The 24,710-nt window shown below is 40.3% G+C and overlaps 1 protein-coding gene and 1 long non-coding RNA gene across 4 annotated transcripts in view; one reads left to right on the top strand and one right to left on the bottom strand.

Moving 5' to 3' along the window:
* Nucleotides 1–3,160: 3,160 nt before the first annotated feature.
* The window catches only part of LOC110834582 (uncharacterized), a 163,861-nt gene continuing 142,311 nt past the window's right edge, over nt 3,161–24,710 (top strand). Inside the window, exon 1 of the long non-coding RNA XR_015535375.1 lies at nt 3,161–3,337. This is a non-coding gene — a long non-coding RNA (uncharacterized LOC110834582). The remainder of the gene's footprint in view (nt 3,338–24,710) is intronic.
* LOC110834581 (extracellular serine/threonine protein CG31145) overlaps nt 10,792–24,710 on the bottom strand; it is a 193,505-nt gene continuing 179,586 nt past the window's right edge. For all 3 annotated transcript variants that reach the window (XM_087349849.1, XM_087349847.1, XM_087349848.1), the window contains exon 8: nt 10,792–11,338. In XM_087349849.1, the coding sequence (XP_087205975.1) occupies nt 11,146–11,338 (193 nt within the window). In that variant the 3' untranslated portion in view covers nt 10,792–11,145. The remainder of the gene's footprint in view (nt 11,339–24,710) is intronic.

The following is a 24,710-nucleotide window of genomic DNA, read 5'->3' as shown; positions in this document are numbered from 1 at the left end:
GTGGAAGCCCTTAGTTAAAATTTTCACGAAATTATTACTTTTATTATTATTATGTTACTCGTTATTGGTAGCTGTGTTCTAAGTTCCGGGAACAGTAGTATTCATGATAATGGATGACACGTACCCCCACGTATGGATTTATCTTTAAGGGAACAATGTTAAATAAAATATAAGTGGATGATAACAAGAAAAATAAAATAAATTAAATATTAATTTATATGCATTTTCCGCTAAGAAATTCACCTTAGCAACCTAAGGTAGCTAGATATCACGATTTCTTCCCAGGAGGGTTTATTTAATGGACAGTACACGCGTCTCCGAAATGTGAGAAGCACCTGTTTGCAAAATGCGATCATCTTGAATCTGAATGTACGTGAGTTACTTCATTTCTCGATAGTAAGCGATCCAGTCGATTCTCTGATTTAGGGAGTCCGTGGGGAGTGCTCTGCAAAGCTCAAGTTCGTACAGGACGCCATGATTTAAACTCAGCACGGATTTTGGCATTCCTTCTACTGTAGGCGTTTCTGGGACCGGGTAAGACAGATGGAGGCACCGGAAGCAGACAGAAAGACGAACATAACATGGAGTTCACTTATTCACTTCCTGTCGATTTACTGAAAATTCGAAGCACTTATAAGATTCTCAGGAAATGGCGAATGTCCAACTGGTGCGTTTATAGTTCGATAATTTCTCATTTTCTTTTATACAAAAACTGGTATAACTGAATATAGAGTGAACAAAACCAACAACTATTAACACTATAATGGACACTATTGCCATACGTGTTTCGACCTCAAGAGGTCATCATCAGTGGCATCAGGGAACACTACACGGTATGCAAAGTTTTAATGGTATAACTGACTTTCTAAGGCAGAATGAACACTACAAACAATAGATCCTTTACTTAAATCGCCATTTAAATTATATAATATGTGTTAAATGGACTATAGGCTAATCAAATAAAAATAGATTAAAGTAGCATGTAGCATGAATGATAAAAATGAAACAATTTTATATATTTCGGTTGAACGAACTTAATCCAAAAAGCTGTTTGGAAAATCCAAATGAAGGTGGACGAATCATATTAATTTTAAGCAAATTTTATGGACTGGAATTTTTTTTTTTTGGGGGGGGGGGTCCCCTCAGGATAGTTTCAGCGGCGGATTCCTGTGGACACATTAATGAATCGTAGGGTTAAATTAAACATATTAAATTTATTAACAAAGTTAAAAACTGTAAGCTTTTTACGAAAGGCTATACCCCATGGAGTTCGTTATGAGAATCATTTTAAATAGACCACAGATTTTAAAAATGAATTATACGCAACTTGCCATGGATTTCGATGAAAACTGCTTCACATTTTCATCTATATTATTATACTTTTCCTGCATTTAAATACGTGCCGTTACGTATGCAGTCATCAGTTTAGAGAATACACTACACATTCAGTTCAGAACGTTAAGTAGGCTTACACGGCAGACGTCGGATAATGAAAAGACATCAAAAGCTATGCGCTTGAAGTATATGTCTATCGATAGCCATGAAAGCTAATAGTCTGAAGCTGTGAAACAATAAATTCCAAGAGAAATTCATTCTGATGTTTTTATTTAACCCTCTGAAGGCAGGAGTAACTACTGAATCAGAGTGACCTACGTGAGAACCTCAAAGTCAACTCTTTTTTTTTTCCAGTTTACTGAGAATTATTTATGTTTTCAAAATTAATTTTGCTGAACGTAAGAACTTCAGGTATATTGCATTATATTTATAAAAAAAAATGTTTTACAAAAAGACAGTTTCAAATTTATCTCTTGGGTCATTCTTATAATTTGCAACATCTGTTAGATGAAATTAAGACGTTGTCATAAAGAGCAGAGTGACTGTTAATTAAAAATATCATTCTCAATTTGAAAGTGTTTAAGAATTTTTCCTGCCCTCATATATATTCATGTCTTGAGATGTGTTTCTTATTATGTAACGAGACGTCCTTCTAGGTGCCATAAGAAGTTCTAACGTATGATCTTAATCTGAAGATTATTAACAACGTACGAAGGAGGGCATTTTCTCTGGGGACCTCTTTTATTATACCTGTTATATATATATATATATATATGTCTTATTCTATTTGGTGCTCTTTATTACGAGAGCAGGCATTTAGAAATTAAATTCCACAATTTTTCCTTGAATACTGCAACCATGTATCTGCCGCTTACATTTCGTTAAATTATAATCCTATCCACAGGGCATTCTGTTCTCCTTTAGCTCATAATTTTTTTATGTAAACAGATATTCCTTGCAATTTTCGTGAACAAGCTGTGAATGTGAAACATACCAAATAAATACAACGCCAAATTCAGCATTCCGTAATGTCATCTGAAGGGAAAAGTTTGAGATAGGCAGGATATGCAGCATGCACGAGAGAAGTAATAAATACGTACAAAATCTGTATACGAATAGCCTAATATGAGACTTGAGCGTTCATATAATATTAAGTTGTATCTTGAGAAAACAGTACGTGATTATTAAATTACAGCAATTAAATGATAATAATTGCTAAATTTTGTCGATTTAAATGGTAATTTTATTACTATTATTCGTAATAATAATTATAAACCGTTATTTGATGGTGTTTATAATAATGATTTTAGATTATGATCCGTGTATCAATGGCCTTATGAAGTACTTGTATGTATATATTTACTGATTTTTAGTCTAAAACGCAATTATATTGGTACGTAATTTTGAATATCTGATGCTGTTATGGGGATAGTTTGGAATGATTCAAGCAGAATAAAGAAGTATTGGAGCTATGCATACATGGTACGATTTATTTGTAACACAGCTGCTTAATTTAATCTTAGGAAGATATATTTCATAGGATTCGTTTGGTACTTCTGTTGTAGATTTTGTTATTCGGTACAGAAATTTGTATCAATGAGTGTACATGTAGTTAAAAATATGCCTGGCTTTATATTAATAATTTTCTTATCAATAATCCTTTCTATGTTTTGATAAATACTACATATTTATTTCCCAATATGGTTTGTGATAAGTATTCCTGATCTTGGATGTTGGGGCCACTAACCTAAAATAACGTATGTTGTTGACAAATGTTGGCATCGCATGGTTTTAAATTTTGCGCCGTTAGCTTGGCTAAGTTGGTACTCAGCTGCAGTCGAAGATGGCGTGATAACGAGACAGCGCGGACTACGAGCTTTGTGTGAAAAAGTTGTGTTTTGTGGTGTTTCTCGTAGTGTTTTACAGTCACATTATATCAAGATTGGAAGCTTAAGAATTGTGATTAGTTTATTGAAACAGACATCCAGTGAAGACTGCGGAAGTAAGTCATAATTAGCCTAATTCCTTCCATCATTATTTCTCGTGTTTTTTAGATTACGGCTTGCAAAACAAGTGCAGGTGTCTTTGGGACAGATGGCGTTCAAGGTCGGTTTGTGCGTTAGCTACTTATGTAGAAGATCTAATAGCAATGATTATTGTTCTTTGTCAATCGATTCGTTTTCTTGCAAATGCTGATTTTAGCGCTTTCACACTTTATTATAAAGAAGTTAAATTACTGCATTTTGAACTTTATTATTTTATGTGTTTTTACTGTATGAAGGAGGTGCTGCTTTTTACCACTTGGTTTAGATTTTTAACGTAAGGAAACCATTGAAACTGACAACGAATAAAACAGGTCACCCCATTAGTTCAGAAGGACACTGTAGAAAAATCAAGCATAAAGTAAACAGTGTTTGCTAGCGTGCTTTTAATTAAATTTTCTCGATAATGAGTTTTGTTGATCCATGTGATTTTACATGTGATCAATTAAAATGTGTTTTTGAAAATTAGTTACAACCTATTAAAGAAACATAACCGGAATGCTGTTACACGATTTCAAACCAAAATTTTGTAGGCTTTCCTTATGTCCCCATGTGCTTTGTCATATTCTTAACAGAAAATAATAAATTACTGCATGACTCTAGAATAACAAGCTGCATTCAAATGCAGTCATTCAAGTGTAGGTCCTACAATAATTGAGAGTTGTTGTTTACTTAAAATGGAAAGGAAAACTACCCCTCTGTTTAATTGCAGATAACTCTGCATCTGCTGGCAAGTAATCCGGAAGTTTGCCCCTTCTAGTGTCTAAAATGCCCCCGACTCTTTCTAATTTTCTCCTCACTGTGTTTTAATTAAATAACCCCACCGAACCTCCACCACTAGCTGGATTTCACAACTTTTCTTAATCGTAAATTCCCAGTCTCCCATTTTATATTATATAATAAGATCTGACAGTTGAATGTCTCAAGTTTCTCCGTTTCCTGCTGACAGGAGTTTAAAAGAATGAAGGTAAATTTATTATAAGCGAAGTGGGATATTTGCTTTCAACTCTTTCACGTTGTAATTAACGAATAACCCTTCTTGTTCTAATCGCATGGCTGAATGGGTGTGTCTGCCCTTTAATTATGCAGTACCCTGGTACACTATCTGCATTTCTACCACCTGAGATCTATTTAATTCAAATTAAATTAAATTAAATTACGAGACCAACAATCTTGGTGTGAGTTCTAATTCTAAGCCGTGCGATTTATTTATGTTTTATTTAACGACGTTATCAACGGCTTAGAAAAAATTGTTTACGAAAGGATCATTGCTGAACAATGCTAGAAAGGCGTACTCTTTGGAGTACACCAACATTTTACTTGTGGTTTCAAACGAACCTCACTGTAAATAATAATTATTTCCCCCAAACAGCATTAACCAGTTGATCCTTGTAATGGAGAAGAGTTGTGTTTTCTTTGCGGTAAGGACTAAATTCTTAAATATTATTTAGACGATCTCCGGCTTCAAAAGATGAAACACTGTATTTATAATGTATCTTATACAAAATAAGAGTATTGTATAAATGATTTATTTGCAGTCATTCAATGATTCGGTTAAAATTAGGAATTCTTTGACGGTTCATATAATATTCTCGAAACTTGCAAAGATGGACTTGCCTCGTTATTACTGGAATGTTTCAATTATTGTTTTTAACTGTGATGGATTAATAAATATGTTGAAACTTCGATCATAATTTAAAAATCTGTTGAAGTGCACAAAGGAAGGGGATTTTTGAGGTTATCAAATTAATCATCCACTGTTAATGTTTTCACAGTGGGTGACTACATACAGCAATTATGTGTCGAACAAATGAAATCACACCGTAGCTACAGTTAAACTTGTTCATTAACCTCTAATTAGCACTGCACTGTGCGTTCGTTCATTATTTTCTCCTCGCTTTTATGAACGGAAAACGCCGTTTGCAATTATGCGTTCTTTTCACGATGTCCGTCTGTCTGTCCGCATGATTCAACTCGTGAACCGCTGGTCGGATTTGAACGGAATTTGGTATGGACGTTATGTCAATGGGGCTAAGCCTACAATCGGCAATACTAACATGGCGGACAAACAAACGTCTGAGGTGGAATCGAAAATTGGGCCGTACGGTGATGTATGGTTATAAATTAAATTAAGCGTTAGTGCATATGTCTTAGACTTTCCAAAATTGTTTCAGCATTTAGTCTGTGTTATTATTATTATTATTATTATTATTAGTGTTCTGTCTGACGACAGGTCCATATGAACAGGATCCTTCCATCCTTTTCTCGGACTGGGACCTGTTCATATACGTTCTTGGCAGATGATCCAGAAGTGGTTTGCCATTGCCTTCTTTTGTGTGTGAATGGAGTAATTGTTGGGATGCCACGGAGGAAAACTCCGTGTTGCCTAGACCACGGCCTTGCCCAACACAAGTTATAAATTCGGGCACCGCCGGGAATCGAACCCGAGACCCCAGGATTACAAGGCCAGCGTTCTAACCGCTAGACCAGTCTGTGTTATAGAACGTTTCCAATAATTCCAGCAGATTTCACTAATTTACGGCTAGTTCAGCTCGTAAGCGTGATTCACGTAGATGGGCATTAGACGTATAAAGGGCGTACAAAATATTCTTATTTTACGTTGGTTGGTTTGGCATTTCAGTCTTCTTGTCTGAATGCATAAAATGTTAAGCACAATTTCTTTAAAAAATAATTTTAAACGAAGGAAAATTTTAGATCGTGTTTTTTTAGTTGCTTCATATACGTTTGGCTTTTATTAATACAAAAAAAAATGTTTACTGGTATCCAATTGATAATTCTTTCTTTAAAAAAGAAAATGGGGTAACGATCATGTTTTAATCACGACCTACCATTGCCTTTAAGTGGTCTCAGTACAGGTGACTCTCGTCATACGCGCTTTCGCTAACCGATTTTTCTCATATACACGGCTTTAATTCAGTACCATGAGGATTATCAATAGACTATCCGCGGTTTCAGTGATGCCTCGCCATTTTTACTCTGCGGACAACAAATTAAGGCCTGTCGTGGTGTATCACTCTGAGAATCCACGGGAAAACTAACACGTTTCGCGTGTTACGCGTTTTAGATGTGAGCGGTAATACGTAAGAACGAAACACCCGCTTATAACGACAGTCACATATATATGAATAAATGTAGAGTTCATAATTTATGCCTTGAACATACTGATTTCTGCAGTCTGGATTCTATGAACAGTGATTAATTTGGCAAAAAAGCATCTTACATCCGCATAATTTTCCTCTCAAGTATAAAGTCTGTCTTAATTAGGGCTACTCATACGCTCACATAACGTATATAATATTTCAAAATTAATACGTAGCATTGCACACAGTGCTCAGAGAGATATGGCGACAGTCCCCCATTAGTGGCGTGCTTAATAACACTGGTATTTATTCTGCCCTCAGACGACACTAATGGTCTTTATTTCTATCTCTTAATAGGCACTTATGTGTGCTTAGCTTGTGTAAACTATTTAATTTACTTTTTATGCAACGATTATGCAAATGAAGTGAAATTCACGACGTGAAGTTCCACTAAGACCGCAAACAAACACAGTTTTGCCGTCAAGACTCGCATTCATGGAGACTTGTGTTCTTCAGGCGAATATCGGGCAAGGCATTTCCTCTAATAGACAGTGTGCTGTATATTTATGATAGTAATGATATTAGACCTAAAAGCTTACCTCAAGCTAAAGGGAATGTACCTTTCAAACAAGCCAATGATATTTGTTTTCGTATTTGTATGCATTTAATATTCCTCCTTCCATCACAGTCAAAGCTAAGTAACTTATCAACTTAATATAAGGTCGTTAAATAATACAAGAATAAATATTTTAACATGAATGGAATTTATGGATAAAGACGTTTTAGGCTTTTTTTAGCGTTGTTCTAATAATTTTTTTAGAGCAGTTCTGTCATACCAAATGTTATAATTTAAATTCAGACTGATTTCTGATTTAATTGTACATATAAAAGTTAGGAAATTTTAAATTAAATTTTATGTGGATTGACAGTAACTTATAGCAAATATTTCTTTTTTACCTGTCTTCTGCTATGGACAGTTAAAATTATCATTGGCACGAGTACAAATTCGTTCATAAGTGTTCGTAGACCAGCAACTGCTTAACTGTTTGAGATTCTAAGCTAGTCTACGTAATATTTAAAAATTCAATTTTCACCTCAAAGAAATCACAACACGTATAAATTACAAATATCAACTGGTTAATGCTATTTAAATAAATAATCGCTGTTTATTCTGAGAATAATATGAAACACTCATTCTATAGGTAAAATAAATAGTTGTTGTTTATTAATGCAGGTGGTACATATAGTTACCACTGAATTTTAAAGAGCTCAGTAGGCTGAGCAGTAAGTGATAATTTTGTTTCTCGGAAGAAGGCTTTAATTTAAGTACAATCTGCATTGGCTTAAGACTTTCTTACCTAACATCAAAGAATTAGGCCTTAAAAATATAACATGTGTTCTATGCTCTGCTGTTTCCCGCAACCAACGACCTCTGTATTTGCAATTTTGTATTTGCGATTTGTTGAAAATTCTATTAATTATAATATCCTTTGACGCAGACACCAATATTGATTATTATGCTGATTCTCCATATAGACACGATGATTCAATTAACGATTAGTTAATTACTCTTCGGTTTATCTGATGGCATGACGAAATTCAGGAATCGATAATGAACGTGACTAGGTGTATACGCATTAGATCTCAAACAGCTGTCAGTAGCATGAATTAAATTCGAAATTATGGTAGATTAAAATTCTTTGGTTCATGGGGGTAAAAATATGTCGAATGCTTTCCTGGTATTGTTCAAGATATTTGTTAGATATTTCGTTACATTTTCTGTGGTTCCAATGATTACCGGTATAACGAAACATTCGCTATATTAGATGTTTTTTTTATTCCTTTTGTGTTACGTATTCATTCCTACATTTTTCAGTAAGGAAATTTGATTTCGCTTGTTTTTAATAATTGAGTCTCTCTTTCTGTATGTAAACATTGATTCCATATTACTGTTGTGTCTTCATGTTTACATGCAGACTTAGAGATGTGGGAATACCAGTTTTATGTTGTTTCAATGCCTAATGTCTTGCATATTGAATCATTCAGATGTGTACAGACTTTATAATGTCGTATTGTATTCATCCCTTGCCAGAACGCGATATCCTGATATGGTGATCAATAGTTTCTTCGTATTAATGTCATCAACGTCGTCATTATAAGAATCTGTAAACTTGTGATGATTTGTTAAAAGTTACGTCACATGCTCCGAGAAGTTGCTATATATAGGTCCACGAACAATTCCCAAATTGTAAGACCATCTCACCTCTCATTGAAATACAAGGGTGCCGTACTCCGGGTAGGTCTGTCTCCCTTTCAGCGACGTGACCTTTGCAGAATGCGCCTGTTAGGGTCGCAATGACGTATGTCTGTCCACGTGTTATAACCCGAAACGTTGAGTGGAATTTAATTAAATTTTATATTGGGGTGTTTTACTAAAATCTGTCGATACATTACAGTTCTGGTTAAAATCGGACGAGAGTAACCGACAGTTTACGTGAATACATACATGGATTTCTGCTGTTAAGAGACACAAATATTGTTACTTGTACAAATAATGTAAACTGTGTACATACTAATAAGGCCTGCGCAAACAGAGCTTGAAACTTGTCCATGCTGACAGCTGATAAATGGGGCCACTAGCTGAAGATATAAAAATAATATCCACTAAGAAACTGAGAAGTCATTGTATTCGGGGAATGTTTGCTAACAGTCTGTTAAAGATCTTTCACCATCTCAATTCCTATCAACAAACTTAAATATTAAAACGCTTAAAACTAAATGTAACTGGCTCTTTACGTCTATGAAATGTTACCACTTACCTCACATTTAGGACGCAGATTGAGGATGTTTGAGAAAGAGGTGCCGAGTAGATCAAATTAACCTCGTGTCATCTTGCAGATGGTTGCAAGAACAACCACACCCACGAACCACGTTTTATTTTCAGATGTGACCCAATTTCACCGCACGTATTTCACAAACACAAGAAATTTTACTCTTGGTCTCATAGTATCCGAAATGAGACAGTTCAAAGTAACTTTAAACTCATAATTTCGGTACGATACGAAATTATTTATTTGCTATGAATTTTATCGGAAAGTTTGACAGCAACAGACAGATATCTTTATGACAGACGTCTTAAGCCGAGTGTACACCAAAGAAACTGGAAACTCCAACTCAACTTTAACTTCACTTTCAATCAATCGAAATTGAACAAACCATGCGAAGTCATATCGCGTAGTGCACTCTTGGAAAAAGAAAACTACCGCAACTTCAACGCAACTGGCGGAAAATTTGGAAACTAAACTGAGAAGTACTTTCCTATGACTCGAGTTACGGTCCATTTGTTCAGTTGGCTATGGGAAAAAGAATGTCTTGTAGAAAGAAATGTAGTATTTGTTCAGTTAAGTGTCGACGAACCGTGTTTGTACGATTATTCTAGGCTGGATAAAATTGTTTTCATAAGAATTAAAAGAACGCCTGTTAGCGTGAACTTGAGGCGATCGGACAGACCGAGTTCCAAGATGACTTGCACGTATAACATATATGAAGCTAGCTAAATGGATTTGTTACAAACATGGTAATACGAAGACGATCATCGCCAAGATGAAGCACGTACAATCCTACTTCTTACTAGAATTACTTTTCATTACGACTAAACAACAACTGTACAACTTTCTGCATCGGAAACCGTATTATGGCGATGGTTCACACTAAATCCATTTCCGCTGTCCTCGCGTTTAGTTGAAGGATGAAAATGCCGGCACATTTTGTCTCACCAGCGACAGCTAAACAAAGAGAAAATTTAGTCTCAAGAGTTTCACAAAAGTTAGCTCGAAAATGTTACTCCAAGCTAACAGAAACCCTTTAAATACGCTGAAAGCAATTATTCACAGAATTTAAATTTTCAGACCAGAGTAGCGAGCGCTGACCCCCGCAGTTCGTTTCGTTGCCTTTAGAAATCGCCTCTCCGTTCGCATGTTAGGGAATTGTTTCTGACGCACAGTCAAGGAAGCATTTGAAATGCAGTAAGCAATGTTTTACTTTGAAGCCGTCTTGTTATGGGCTGAAGAAGGCCGACGTTTCAGAGGTGTTTAATTCCTCTGAAACGTCGTTCTGCTTCTATGATACTACTCAGTGCACTCTGAGCACTCGAAACGTCACTTGTGAGGGGCGGTTGTGGGTCTTCGTGTTCTAATAAAGACAGAGAATTTCAAGTATCAGCTTGCCAAGGAGTACTCTGTTCCGTAGAGTTAATGGAGCAAGGTATTTAATATATAAAAGCCTGAGAAGCTACCGGAAACAGACGTTAAGCGTTCGTTTAAACATCTTTGGGAAAGGAAAGTCCCAATCATTTTATTTACAATTAAAGCCCTTATCACAACAGCTGTTGGATTTCATCCCCAGAATCAACGCACACATAAAATTATTTACATGTTTAAGTCCATTAGTTAAATTAATTGATTCACAGTAAACTTCAGAAGTTCTTCGCGGTTATTGATTTAGGATTCTAGTATACATGTTGATTAGTCTGTTATGTTTAAACTTTTAAGTCACAACCAAGCAATAATGTCGACTCCAGGATGATAATCTTGAAAGGTTTCCAGTTGAGGAAGTCTCTTATATACGCGGTCTTTCTTCCTTGGCCTGCGCGGGTTAGAAGCTCGGCGCTAGGAGACGTCATTCTGGACAATGGCATCCACGACGTCGTCTTTGGCAATGCAGTCTCTGACGCCTTGAAGGATGATCTTGACTCGACGGTCCAGGGCAGTCAGGTGGGGTTCCCACAGGACAGGGGCCACGGGGTCTTTGCTCATGGAATCACGCATAGCTTCACTCAACTTCCGAGGGCCGTTGTGGAACCTGTGGTCAGCAAATCATCAGGATAAATGATTCAGACACGAATAATATACATTATCGTGTTCACAACAGCCCACTAGTGAACTATATTCATAGCCGGTTGAATCCAACGGCATAACCTATTGAGATCAAGGATTAACGCTGTTCCTTCCCGCATTTTGACGGACCTCCATGATAGCTTTACATCGTTATACCAGCATCCGGATTTGGTCTTTAACCATTCTTTCCAAAAATCCTAGCCATTCCTTGTTCTAGTCTAGTTAAGGTAATTCAATATTAGGCCTGTTTGGTATCTGCTGTTCTCTAGAATTTGCGCTACGCCATTCGACATCAATTCATTTATTCATTCATTCATTGTGTATACTGAGACTTTTATGAGGACGTCATTTTCTGCCGTCTCCATTTAATCTATTCATTAAGGTCCATTTTAATATTATCCTCCCTTCCACTCTTAGGTCACTCTAGGTTTCAGAATTCGGAGCGGCGAATATAAAGATGGTTGTTTTCTGAGTTGCTGGGCCGTGTGGTCTGGTATAAGTTTGCCGACGTTTCAGAGATACTTGCTGCCTCCATCATCTGAAACGTCGGTACGCTGCTATCAGACTACACGTCGCAAGAACCCAGAAGGCGGCCATCTTCACAGACCACCCGTACGATTTTCTTCGGTTTTATACAAGAAAATGTACGTATTTCTCATTTCTCCTCTTCGTAATAAATGCCTACCCACCTCATCCTGCTTAATATCTCTTGAAGGACATATCAATACATTATAAGGCCCCTAACTGTTCAGACTTCTCCACCCACCTGTACAGAAATGTATATTTGTCTCATTTTGTGTACCCAGCTGTTTGTAATTTAACAAAATCTGCAAAAAGGGATGTTAATAATTGTTACCGTATTTATAGCGTGACATCACAAAAAAAAATTCTGTTTTATAATACCATGGCGAGTGTCGGTGACAATGGCGAGCTCAGTGTTTTACATAGCACGTCAAATCATTTCAAGTCCTCCCTTCAACATAATAAAAACACACAAAAGGGAAGGAAGTGTTATAACACAAACACAGAAAATAAACAAATATGCCTATTCTAACTGACAGGCCGTATCAAGCAGCTCGGCGTGCTTTGAATTCTTTGAAAGTTCGTCCGCGTTCGTGCATTGAAACTCGTCTTTTCATCTCCACATTTGTCGTCGTTGAATTTCCTCCTACTTGACGATACATTCAAGATTCCTTTCATGCTTCTGAGATGTTTCTTTTAATCCCTCTTTGACAGTTTATTTGTTCCCGAGAGAAAAGGAGTGAAGTAGGCTTAAGTACACAAACGATTTAAAAATCTAAACTCGCTATTATCAAGTTAAGACTTGCTTTGAGGTGTTATTTATTCTGGTCTTCATTATAATGGCCAGTTCAACGTTCAGGTACGAAATTTGTTTAGTATTTGCATCTTTTCATCAGTACTTTCTTATAAAAAAAAGTAGATCTAGTACAGAAAAGTGATGAAACATGTTTCAAAAATCCAATTTTCGTTCTGTCAGTGACAAACTGTCATTTTAACATGTATCTGAGTGATTACAATTAATTATGCGTGAAGTTAGAAAAAAAAATGGAAAAATTAGCATTTTCAGCGTCCATTAAGATCGTTTGTTCTAAAATGTCATTTTATCGTATTTTATATAAAAAAACGAAACATACTCCGTTAAACAGTGATTTCAGGTAAAATATTCCCATTCTTCGAATACATAACTATACATACAGGATTTTAGTTTACAGATGTGTAAGTAAAGTAAAGTTTGTCCCACTATACGCCATGTAGGCGCTTGGGGGGAGTGAAGGTATAGCTCCTACTCATTCTTGACCCCGGCACTAGATGGGGGTGAGTGGTCAGCATCACGCCCCAGCCGGCTTTACCCCCGGGAAAGGACCCCGGTACCCATTGTAGAGGAGGCTGGGTGGGCCCCAGAGCCGGTCTAGAAGCAGAGGCTAGAGGAAAAATCCTCTGCCCCCGTTGGGGATCGAACCCCGGCCGTCCAGCACGTAGCTAGTCACTATACTGACTGTTATTATTATTATTATTATTTGGAACCCAAAGTTTCATTATCGTATTCAAAAGAAATCGAAGCGAGGTAGGGGAAACGATATCATCTACCCTTTCCTTCTTATTGTGACGTAGCTCAGGCTCGCAGATATTTTTCTTTTAGTATAACCATCCAACGTCTTCACTGCCACAGATATGACTGAGTAAAATGGGGTACTCTATAATATGTTTGCGGCTTGAACCATTATCCTGAGGCTTTCGTGGGTTTTTTTCAGTGCCTTCGTGATGTTCAAACATTCCACGATGCATGTTCGCAAATATTTCTAATTATCGTAAATATCGATGATATTCAAATACTGCAATTGAGACAAATAGGATTTTTACGAAAAATGGTCCGGTCGTGTGAAACTACCTACGCGTAGCAATGGACTGACACCGCCTTCTGCCACAGGGAAAGGTTAAATGTTTGATAGAGCAGCTTAATGGACCGCTGACTAGACCCTGAATTATTGAAAGCCCCCTCTTCTCTTCCATCACCAGACCCAGCGTTCTCCCTGAACACAAACCCTTCTATACCTCAAGCTCCCACTCGTAAAAAGACGCAGCGACAATGATGAGAATTTCACCTCCAACCCCTTTCACCAATTCAACTCATCCCTTTACCCTCCTTTTCACAATAAAAGGTGAAAAGAACACTGCTCTTAAAGAAAGGAGCGTTAGAAATTTTCAGCTTTTATCTTTCTCAAGCTGACAATCTCGGCTCACGCTGCTTTATTGTAAAGTGGAGTACGTCTTCTAAGCACTGTTATTCCCCTACATGTATGATAATATTAAAAAGTAGAAATTCAAAATAAATACTGTGGCCTGAAATGACGACTTGTAATAAAGACGTGAAGGATGAATTTAATATAAATAATAATTATTCTATATTACAATTAGTAACAGTTGAAGGCTTCATGTCGTTCAGAAAAGAAAATGCAAAAAACCTTGTCCCCTGGCTTGAACGCTGGCCTTGTAATCCTGGGGTCTCGGGTTCGATTCCCGGCGGTGCCCGAATTTATAACTTGTGTTGGGCAAGGCCGTGGTCTAGGCAACACGGAGTTTTCCTCCGGAGGCTTCCCCGGTTTTTCCGTGGCATCCCAACAATTACTCCATTCACACACAGAAGAAGGCAATGGCAAACCACTTCTGGATCATCTGCAAAGAACGTATATGAACAGGTCCCAGTCCGAGAAAAGGATGGAAGGATCCTCTTCATATGGACCTGTCCTCAGACAGAACACTAAATAAATAATAATAATAAATACCTATCTTTGGTGTTTTACCGTGCATGCCACATTCTCCGCCCATCGCATTTTCCTTAATTTGAAATCAATAAGATTAATATTCATCCAAAGACTAATATGAGAACTCGGATCAAATGCAGTAGAATCCTGTTCAAATTCTTGCCTTTGTTCGTAACATTAAGCAACCCGCTACTCATCACTCTACCGTCCCCACTTACCTTCTCTTCAACATAATTTTATCCGAAGGACGAGTGGGCACTGTCTGGGAACCTTTACACCAGGAACAATTCGTACTATACCCTTTAATTAAGCAGTGATTTTAATTATCACGCGTCGCTTTGCTAGACGTTTCAATAAAAGTTTGTTTTCGAGTACAATCGATTTTTCTGTCATTCTTGACGGAAAACTTTTCTATTTAAAAAAAAAGAGGCTAGAATGTTACCTGCAGTGTGTGACTAGTCGATCGCCTCACGTAACATCACACTCGATGACCCTTGTTTAAATATATATGACCGTTGATGCCATTAGAACTTTTCAGCGTAGCTTGAGAATGGAGAATTTCAGTCTCTGCCCTGAATACTAGAACAGGGATTTTACGTGTCTAATTGCTTTTATTTTTACCCTCCGACGTTCAGTGTCATTATTACTATTGCAGGGTTCTCAGAGGAGACAGGTTTACCAGCATTACGTGCAAAAATATTGAACTTCACATTCTGGAACATTTATTATATGTATAATAGAGTTTGTTCATGTGATACTAATAAATAGAAAGAAGATTATTTTACACCCAGTTTCCACAAAATACGACAGCCACAACCCCATCAAAATTATGTTAGTCGTAATTATGTTGCAGAAAAATGTTCTCGTGTTCCCAATTTTACTGCAGTATTTAGCATAACGCGTGATTGTTAATAGATTAGTATGCTCAGTATCACAAAAATAAAACTCAACTATAGTTCGAAATGACTGAGTTTCGGAGATGGATCATGCTCGTATATTTATCTGGAAAGAACCCTGCAAAAAAAAAGTGTTTTTATGTAACAGTGCAAAGAATGTACTGAGATGTAAAGAGAAGAATTGTTCTTATCCCCTTCGGTTGTATTTACGAACAAGAAGTTCTTGCCAACAAATGTTGCGTACCTCCTACGCGGCAGTGGTGGTCTCTGCCCCTTTATAGGAGGCTTAACGCTATCGGTCTAATGCTCTGTCGACCTGCAGCTGCGTAAATCCAGTTCATTTCTCCCCGAGAGTAGACGGTAGCCTGCAAGACATCGAATTCTCTCCACAACTTTAAGCGGATTCGGTCTTGTTCTGGGAAAGAATTACAGAAACATGTGGCTGCAGTTCGCTCATCTACATTTCAGACGAAGCGTTAAGAAGGAAATTACGTGTTACACAGCAATGTCCACCAACCCTTCTGAAGCAAAATTATTTTGAGTGAGAGAAAGAGAATCTTATAGTTAGAAGGCCCCCAGGTAATGATCGCTTGTCCTTCTGGTAAGGATACAGTAAGAGTGAAGGCATTGTGGTTATTTAGTTTTTTATTTCCTTTGAAGCGGAAACTCGTCTATATAATATTTAATAATTCAGTCCGTACCGCGAAGAAAACACAATTCTTCACGTAAGATTTGAGGTTTTCACAGCGGCGAGTATGAAGATTTCTGATGAATATTCATCGCCCTGATTACCTCTGAAACGTTGGTAAACATCGACCAGATTACACAGCGCAACAACCCAGAAGACAGAAATCTTCATCGCCCTGATGACGGAGGCAGTATGACCTCTGAAACGTTGGTTAACATCGACCAGACTACACAGCGCAACAACCCAGAAGACAGAAATCTTCATACTCATCGCCCTGATGACGGAGGCAGTATGACCTCCGAAACGTTGGTTAACATCGTCCAGACTATACAGCGCAACAACCCAGACGACAGAAATCTTCATACTCATCGCCCTGATGACGGAGGCAGTATGACCTCTGAAACGTTGGTTAACATCGACCAGACTACACAGCGCAACAACCCAGAAGTCAGAAATCTTCATCGCCCTGATGACGGAGGCAGTATGGCCTCTGAAACGTTGGTTAACATCGACCAGACTACACAGCGCAACAACCCAGAAGACAGAAATCTTCATACTCATCGCCCTGATGACGGAGGCAGTATGACCTCCGAAACGTTGGTTAACATCGTCCAGACTATACAGCGCAACAACCCAGAAGACAGAAATCTTCATACTCATCGCCCTGATGACGGAGGCAGTATGACCTCTGAAACGTTGGTTAACATCGACCAGACTACACAGCGCAACAACCCAGAAGTCAGAAATCTTCATCGCCCTGATGACGGAGGCAGTATGGCCTCCGAAACGTTGGTTAACATCGACCAGACTACACAGCGCAACAACCCAGAAGTCAGAAATCTTCATCGCCCTGATGACGGAGGCAGTATGGCCTCTGAAACGTTGGTTAACATCGACCAGACTACACAGCGCAACAACCCAGAAGACAGAAATCTTCATACTCATCGCCCTGATGACGGAGGCAGTATGACCTCCGAAACGTTGGTTAACATCGTCCAGACTATACAGCGCAACAACCCAGAAGACAGAAATCTTCATACTCATCGCCCTGATGATGGAGGCAGTATGACCTCCGAAACGTTGGTTAACATCGTCCAGACTATACAGCGCAACAACCCAGAAGACAGAAATCTTCATACTCATCGCCCTGATGACGGAGGCAGTATGACCTCCGAAACGTTGGTTAACATCGTCCAGACTATACAGCGCAACAACCCAGAAGACAGAAATCTTCATACTCATCGCCCTGATGACGGAGGCAGTATGACCTCTGAAACGTTGGTTAACATCGTCCAGACTATACAGCGCAACAACCCAGAAGACAGAAATCTTCATACTCATCGCCCTGATGATGGAGGCAGTATGACCTCCGAAACGTTGGTTAACATCGTCCAGACTATACAGCGCAACAACCCAGAAGACAGAAATCTTCATACTCATCGCCCTGATGACGGAGGCAGTATGACCTCCGAAACGTTGGTTAACATCGTCCAGACTATACAGCGCAACAACCCAGAAGACAGAAATCTTCATACTCATCGCCCTGATGACGGAGGCAGTATGACCTCTGAAACGTTGGTTAACATCGACCAGACTACACAGCGCAACAACCCAGAAGTCAGAAATCTTCATCGCCCTGATGACGGAGGCAGTATGGCCTCCGAAACGTTGGTTAACATCGACCAGACTACACAGCGCAACAACCCAGAAGACAGAAATCTTCATACTCATCGCCCTGATGACGGAGGCAGTATGACCTCCGAAACGTTGGTTAACATCGTCCAGACTATACAGCGCAACAACCCAGACGACAGAAATCTTCATACTCATCGCCCTGATGACGGAGGCAGTATGACCTCTGAAACGTTGGTTAACATCGACCAGACTACACAGCGCAACAACCCAGAAGTCAGAAATCTTCATCGCCCTGATGACGGAGGCAGTATGGCCTCTGAAACGTTGGTTAACATCGACCAGACTACACAGCGCAACAACCCAGAAGACAGAAATCTTCATACTCATCGCCCTGATGACGGAGGCAGTATGACCTCCGAAACGTTGGTTAACATCGTCCAGACTATACAGCGCAACAACCCAGAAGACAGAAATCTTCATACTCATCGCCCTGATGACGGAGGCAGTATGACCTCTGAAACGTTGGTTAACATCGACCAGACTACACAGCGCAACAACCCAGAAGTCAGAAATCTTCATCGCCCTGATGACGGAGGCAGTATGGCCTCCGAAACGTTGGTTAACATCGACCAGACTACACAGCGCAACAACCCAGAAGTCAGAAATCTTCATCGCCCTGATGACGGAGGCAGTATGGCCTCTGAAACGTTGGTTAACATCGACCAGACTACACAGCGCAACAACCCAGAAGACAGAAATCTTCATACTCATCGCCCTGATGACGGAGGCAGTATGACCTCCGAAACGTTGGTTAACATCGTCCAGACTATACAGCGCAACAACCCAGAAGACAGAAATCTTCATACTCATCGCCCTGATGATGGAGGCAGTATGACCTCCGAAACGTTGGTTAACATCGTCCAGACTATACAGCGCAACAACCCAGAAGACAGAAATCTTCATACTCATCGCCCTGATGACGGAGGCAGTATGACCTCCGAAACGTTGGTTAACATCGTCCAGACTATACAGCGCAACAACCCAGAAGACAGAAATCTTCATACTCATCGCCCTGATGACGGAGGCAGTATGACCTCTGAAACGTTGGTTAACATCGTCCAGACTATACAGCGCAACAACCCAGAAGACAGAAATCTTCATACTCATCGCCCTGATGATGGAGGCAGTATGACCTCCGAAACGTTGGTTAACATCGTCCAGACTATACAGCGCAACAACCCAGAAGACAGAAATCTTCATACTCATCGCCCTGATGACGGAGGCAGTATGACCTCTGAAACGTTGGTTAACATCGACCAGACTACACAGCGCAACAACCCAGAAGACAGAAATCTTCATACTCATCGCCCTGATGACGGAGGCAGTATGACCTCTGAAACGTTGGTTAACATCGACCAGACTACACAGCGCAACAACCCAGAAGACAGAAATCTTCATACTCATCGCCCTGATGACGGAGGCAGTATGACCTCTGAAACGTTGGTTAACATCGTCCAGACTATACAGCGCAACAACCCAGAAGACAGAAATCTTCATACTCATCGCCCTGATGATGGAGGCAGTATGACCTCCGAAACGTTGGTTAACATCGACCAGACTACACAGCGCAACAACCCAGAAGTCAGAAATCTTCATACTCATCGCCCTGATGACGGAGGCAGTATGACCTCTGAAACGTTGGTTAACATCGACCAGACTACACAGCGCAACAACCCAGAAGACAGAAATCTTCATACTCATCGCCCTGATGATGGAGGCAGTATGACCTCCGAAACGTTGGTTAACATCGTCCAGACTATACAGCGCAACAACCCAGAAGACAGAAATCTTCATACTCATCGCCCTGATGACGGAGGCAGTATGACCTCTGAAACGTTGGTTAACATCGACCAGACTACACAGCGCAACAACCCAGAAGTCAGAAATCTTCATCGCCCTGATGACGGAGGCAGTATGGCCTCCGAAACGTTGGTTAACATCGACCAGACTACACAGCGCAACAACCCAGAAGTCAGAAATCTTCATCGCCCTGATGACGGAGGCAGTATGGCCTCTGAAACGTTGGTTAACATCGACCAGACTACACAGCGCAACAACCCAGAAGACAGAAATCTTCATACTCATCGCCCTGATGACGGAGGCAGTATGACCTCCGAAACGTTGGTTAACATCGTCCAGACTATACAGCGCAACAACCCAGAAGACAGAAATCTTCATACTCATCGCCCTGATGATGGAGGCAGTATGACCTCCGAAACGTTGGTTAACATCGTCCAGACTATACAGCGCAACAACCCAGAAGACAGAAATCTTCATACTCATCGCCCTGATGACGGAGGCAGTATGACCTCCGAAACGTTGGTTAACATCGTCCAGACTATACAGCGCAACAACCCAGAAGACAGAAATCTTTATACTCATCGCCCTGATGACGGAGGCAGTATGACCTCTGAAACGTTGGTTAACATCGTCCAGACTATACAGCGCAACAACCCAGAAGACAGAAATCTTCATACTCATCGCCCTGATGATGGAGGCAGTATGACCTCCGAAACGTTGGTTAACATCGTCCAGACTATACAGCGCAACAACCCAGAAGACAGAAATCTTCATACTCATCGCCCTGATGACGGAGGCAGTATGACCTCCGAAACGTTGGTTAACATCGTCCAGACTATACAGCGCAACAACCCAGAAGACAGAAATCTTCATACTCATCGCCCTGATGACGGAGGCAGTATGACCTCTGAAACGTTGGTTAACATCGACCAGACTACACAGCGCAACAACCCAGAAGTCAGAAATCTTCATCGCCCTGATGACGGAGGCAGTATGGCCTCCGAAACGTTGGTTAACATCGACCAGACTACACAGCGCAACAACCCAGAAGTCAGAAATCTTCATCGCCCTGATGACGGAGGCAGTATGGCCTCTGAAACGTTGGTTAACATCGACCAGACTACACAGCGCAACAACCCAGAAGACAGAAATCTTCATACTCATCGCCCTGATGACGGAGGCAGTATGGCCTCCGAAACGTTGGTTAACATCGACCAGACTATACAGCGCAACAACCCAGAAGACAGAAATCTTCATACTCATCGCCCTGATGATGGAGGCAGTATGACCTCTGAAACGTTGGTTAACATCGACCAGACTACACAGCGCAACAACCCAGAAGACAGAAATCTTCATACTCATCGCCCTGATGACGGAGGCAGTATGGCCTCCGAAACGTTGGTTAACATCGACCAGACTACACAGCGCAACAACCCAGAAGACAGAAATCTTCATACTCATCGCCCTGATGACGGAGGCAGTATGGCCTCCGAAACGTTGGTTAACATCGACCAGACTACACAGCGCAACAACCCAGAAGACAGAAATCTTCATACTCATCGCCCTGATGACGGAGGCAGTATGGCCTCCGAAACGTTGGTTAACATCGACCAGACTACACAGCGCAACAACCCAGAAGACAGAAATCTTCATACTCATCGCCCTGATGACGGAGGCAGTATGGCCTCCGAAACGTTGGTTAACATCGACCAGACTACACAGCGCAACAACCCAGAAGACAGAAATCTTCATACTCATCGCCCTGATGACGGAGGCAGTATGGCCTCCGAAACGTTGGTTAACATCGACCAGACTACACAGCGCAACAACCCAGAAGACAGAAATCTTCATACTCATCGCCCTGATGACGGAGGCAGTATGGCCTCCGAAACGTTGGTAAACATCGACCAGACTACACAGCGCAACAACCCAGAAGACAGAAATCTTCATACTCATCGCCCTGATGACGGAGGCAGTATGGCCTCCGAAACGTTGGTTAACATCGACCAGACTACACAGCGCAACAACCCAGAAGACAGAAATCTTCATACTCATCGCCCTGATGACGGAGGCAGTATGGCCTCCGAAACGTTGGTTAACATCGACCAGACTACACAGCGCAACAACCCAGAAGACAGAAATCTTCATACTCATCGCCCTGATGACGGAGGCAGTATGGCCTCCGAAACGTTGGTTAACATCGACCAGACTACACAGCGCAACAACCCAGAAGACAGAAATCTTCATACTCATCGCCCTGATGACGGAGGCAGTATGGCCTCCGAAACGTTGGTAAACATCGACCAGACTACACAGCGCAACAACCCAGAAGACAGAAATCTTCATACTCATCGCCCTGATGACGGAGGCAGTATGGCCTCCGAAACGTTGGTAAACATCGACCAGACTACACAGCGCAACAACCCAGAAGACAGAAATCTTCATACTCATCGCCCTGATGACGGAGGCAGTATGGCCTCCGAAACGTTGGTTAACATCGACCAGACTACACAGCGCAACAACCCAGAAGACAGAAATCTTCATACTCATCGCCCTGATGACGGAGGCAGTATGGCCTCCGAAACGTTGGTTAACATCGACCAGACTACACAGCGCAACAACCCAGAAGACAGAAATCTTCATACTCATCGCCCTGATGACGGAGGCAGTATGGCCTCCGAAACGTTGGTAAACATCGACCAGACTACACAGCGCAACAACCCAGAAGACAGAAATCTTCATACTCATCGCCCTGATGACGGAGGCAGTATGGCCTCCGAAACGTTGGTTAACATCGACCAGACTATACAGCGCAACAACCCAGAAGACAGAAATCTTCATACTCATCGCCCTGATGACGGAGGCAGTATGGCCTCCGAAACGTTGGTTAACATCGACCAGACTACACAGCGCAACAACCCAGAAGACAGAAATCTTCATACTCATCGCCCTGATGACGGAGGCAGTATGGCCTCCGAAACGTTGGTTAACATCGACCAGACTACACAGCGCAACAACCCAGAAGACAGAAATCTTCATACTCATCGCCCTGATGACGGAGGCAGTATGGCCTCCGAAACGTTGGTTAACATCGACCAGACTACACAGCGCAACAACCCAGAAGACAGAAATCTTCACAATTCTTCACCATTACAAATATCACCTGATAAATGCTGTTTGAGGAAATGATCGCTGTTTACACTGAGTACCATACGATATCGATACAGAATGAAGAGTTACAGACTCTTGAAGCAGGGGAGATGTTACCATTGGGCTTAAAATGAGTAAATGTTAGCTTAAAGATCTGTAGATAAATGTCTGCAGTACCATATATATGCCACCACCGAGCGCTAACTTAAGCCAGATGCTTCCAATCCATATATTCACACTCTTATTTTCTTAGGTTCTGTCTTAATATTATCCTCCAGTCTATGACTTGAGTCTTCCAAGTGGTATTTTACCTTCAGAATTACAAACTAAAATTCTTCGATGCGTGCTACATGCCCCGTCCCATCTCCGCCCCCTTGATTTAATTATTCTAATAATAAATTGGCCAGAACCTGCCTTCAGAATACTCGAGCTGGGCATTGCGAACCCTGAACTGAGACCTGAGTCTATCTCAGTACCTGGGATAGCCCCGTGAAGTAGGCCACGACAACTTTCTTGTACCAAGTACCCTCAAAGACATCGTTCGTACATATCCGACGCCATGCAGTTAAGATTATGTTGATAAATAAACCAAGAAAGGGAATTCAGTGGTAGACTAATGGAAATCTGTCATCTTACGTCACCAGAAAAATGATCATTTAGACCGATCTCTTGGCTTCCTCTGGTCACAGCGTTAAAGTGTTTCTTATGTCCTTTTGTCGGACGTCCCTGACTGTTTCTATGAAGACAGCAGGTTCAGGGGTTGATTTGCACGTATTATTTCTAGAAATTTAATTTCGAATACATAAAAGATCTAACCCATGGAGCGACATAATTAAAGTACTTTATCGTTTTGTTTACGGATACAATTCACTATCTAGAAACGTTAAATGTTCTTACATAAAAGCATGAGGATGAATTACATCTTGAAATTAAAGCGCTTAAACCGCTCTGTAGATCAGTCCTGCTCTTTATCCAAGAGAGACACTTAGTAAAATTAAGATTTTGATTAATTTTTCTCCAGTAGAAAATAAAAAAAAACAGACATCGCTTTCAGATATCTCATCAGGAAAGAGTAATCGTAGCAGGACGGCTTTTAGCTCAGCCACAGGTATGAAAAATTAAGAGAAAATGTATTCATACGATACCTCAGTCTCAGAGTCGATTCCTCGAGCACAATGTATGTATACAAATTCATAATTTAAGCCAAACATTTAATGGGAATATCATAAATGTAATCTAAGAACCTGCTGCATCTTTTAACAGTGTTAACACAGAAGCCATTTCAACTCAGTGAACATCACTTAAACCTTGTGTCAAAATTCAATGCGTTTTGTATTCGGGAGATGTCATATTCGATTAACGGACAACCCTGAGTCACTGTCTGCGGTCACCCTGTCATTCGATGCTGTAGTCGATGAAATTGGTAAGATTCGATTACAGAAATCAAGAAACTGATTCCAAAAGGTATATTCCTTCTTGAGAATCTGACAGTGGCGTGTGATATATCGATTAATCGATCCCCTACTACTTTACAGAACCATAAGGTTCGTTATCGTGTTCAAAAGAGCCAGCCACTGGACTTTATTCTGAGCCAGATGAATCCAGTCCACTCTCATGCCATATTTCCTAAAAATCCATGTTAATAATAGGCATATCCTTAGCAGAAAAATCAATTATACGAACTTATTATACTGTGAGTGTTCAAAACGACTGTTGTATGTATTTTACAGAATAGGAAAATCATCAGGCAAGGATTTGATATCGTAGTGCAGTCTTCTGGGGCTACGAGGTGCGATCGGAAAGTTTCAAGACTGCGCCTATAAT

This window comes from Zootermopsis nevadensis, unplaced genomic scaffold (genome assembly GCF_977971745.1).
Source record: "Zootermopsis nevadensis isolate Lab colony 2312 unplaced genomic scaffold, Znev_1.0 Znev_ptg000016l, whole genome shotgun sequence".
In the NCBI taxonomy this organism is placed as follows: Eukaryota; Metazoa; Arthropoda; class Insecta; order Blattodea; family Termopsidae; genus Zootermopsis; species Zootermopsis nevadensis.
Note: the sequence above shows the minus strand (reverse complement) of the source record. Positions and strands in the feature narration are given on the sequence as shown.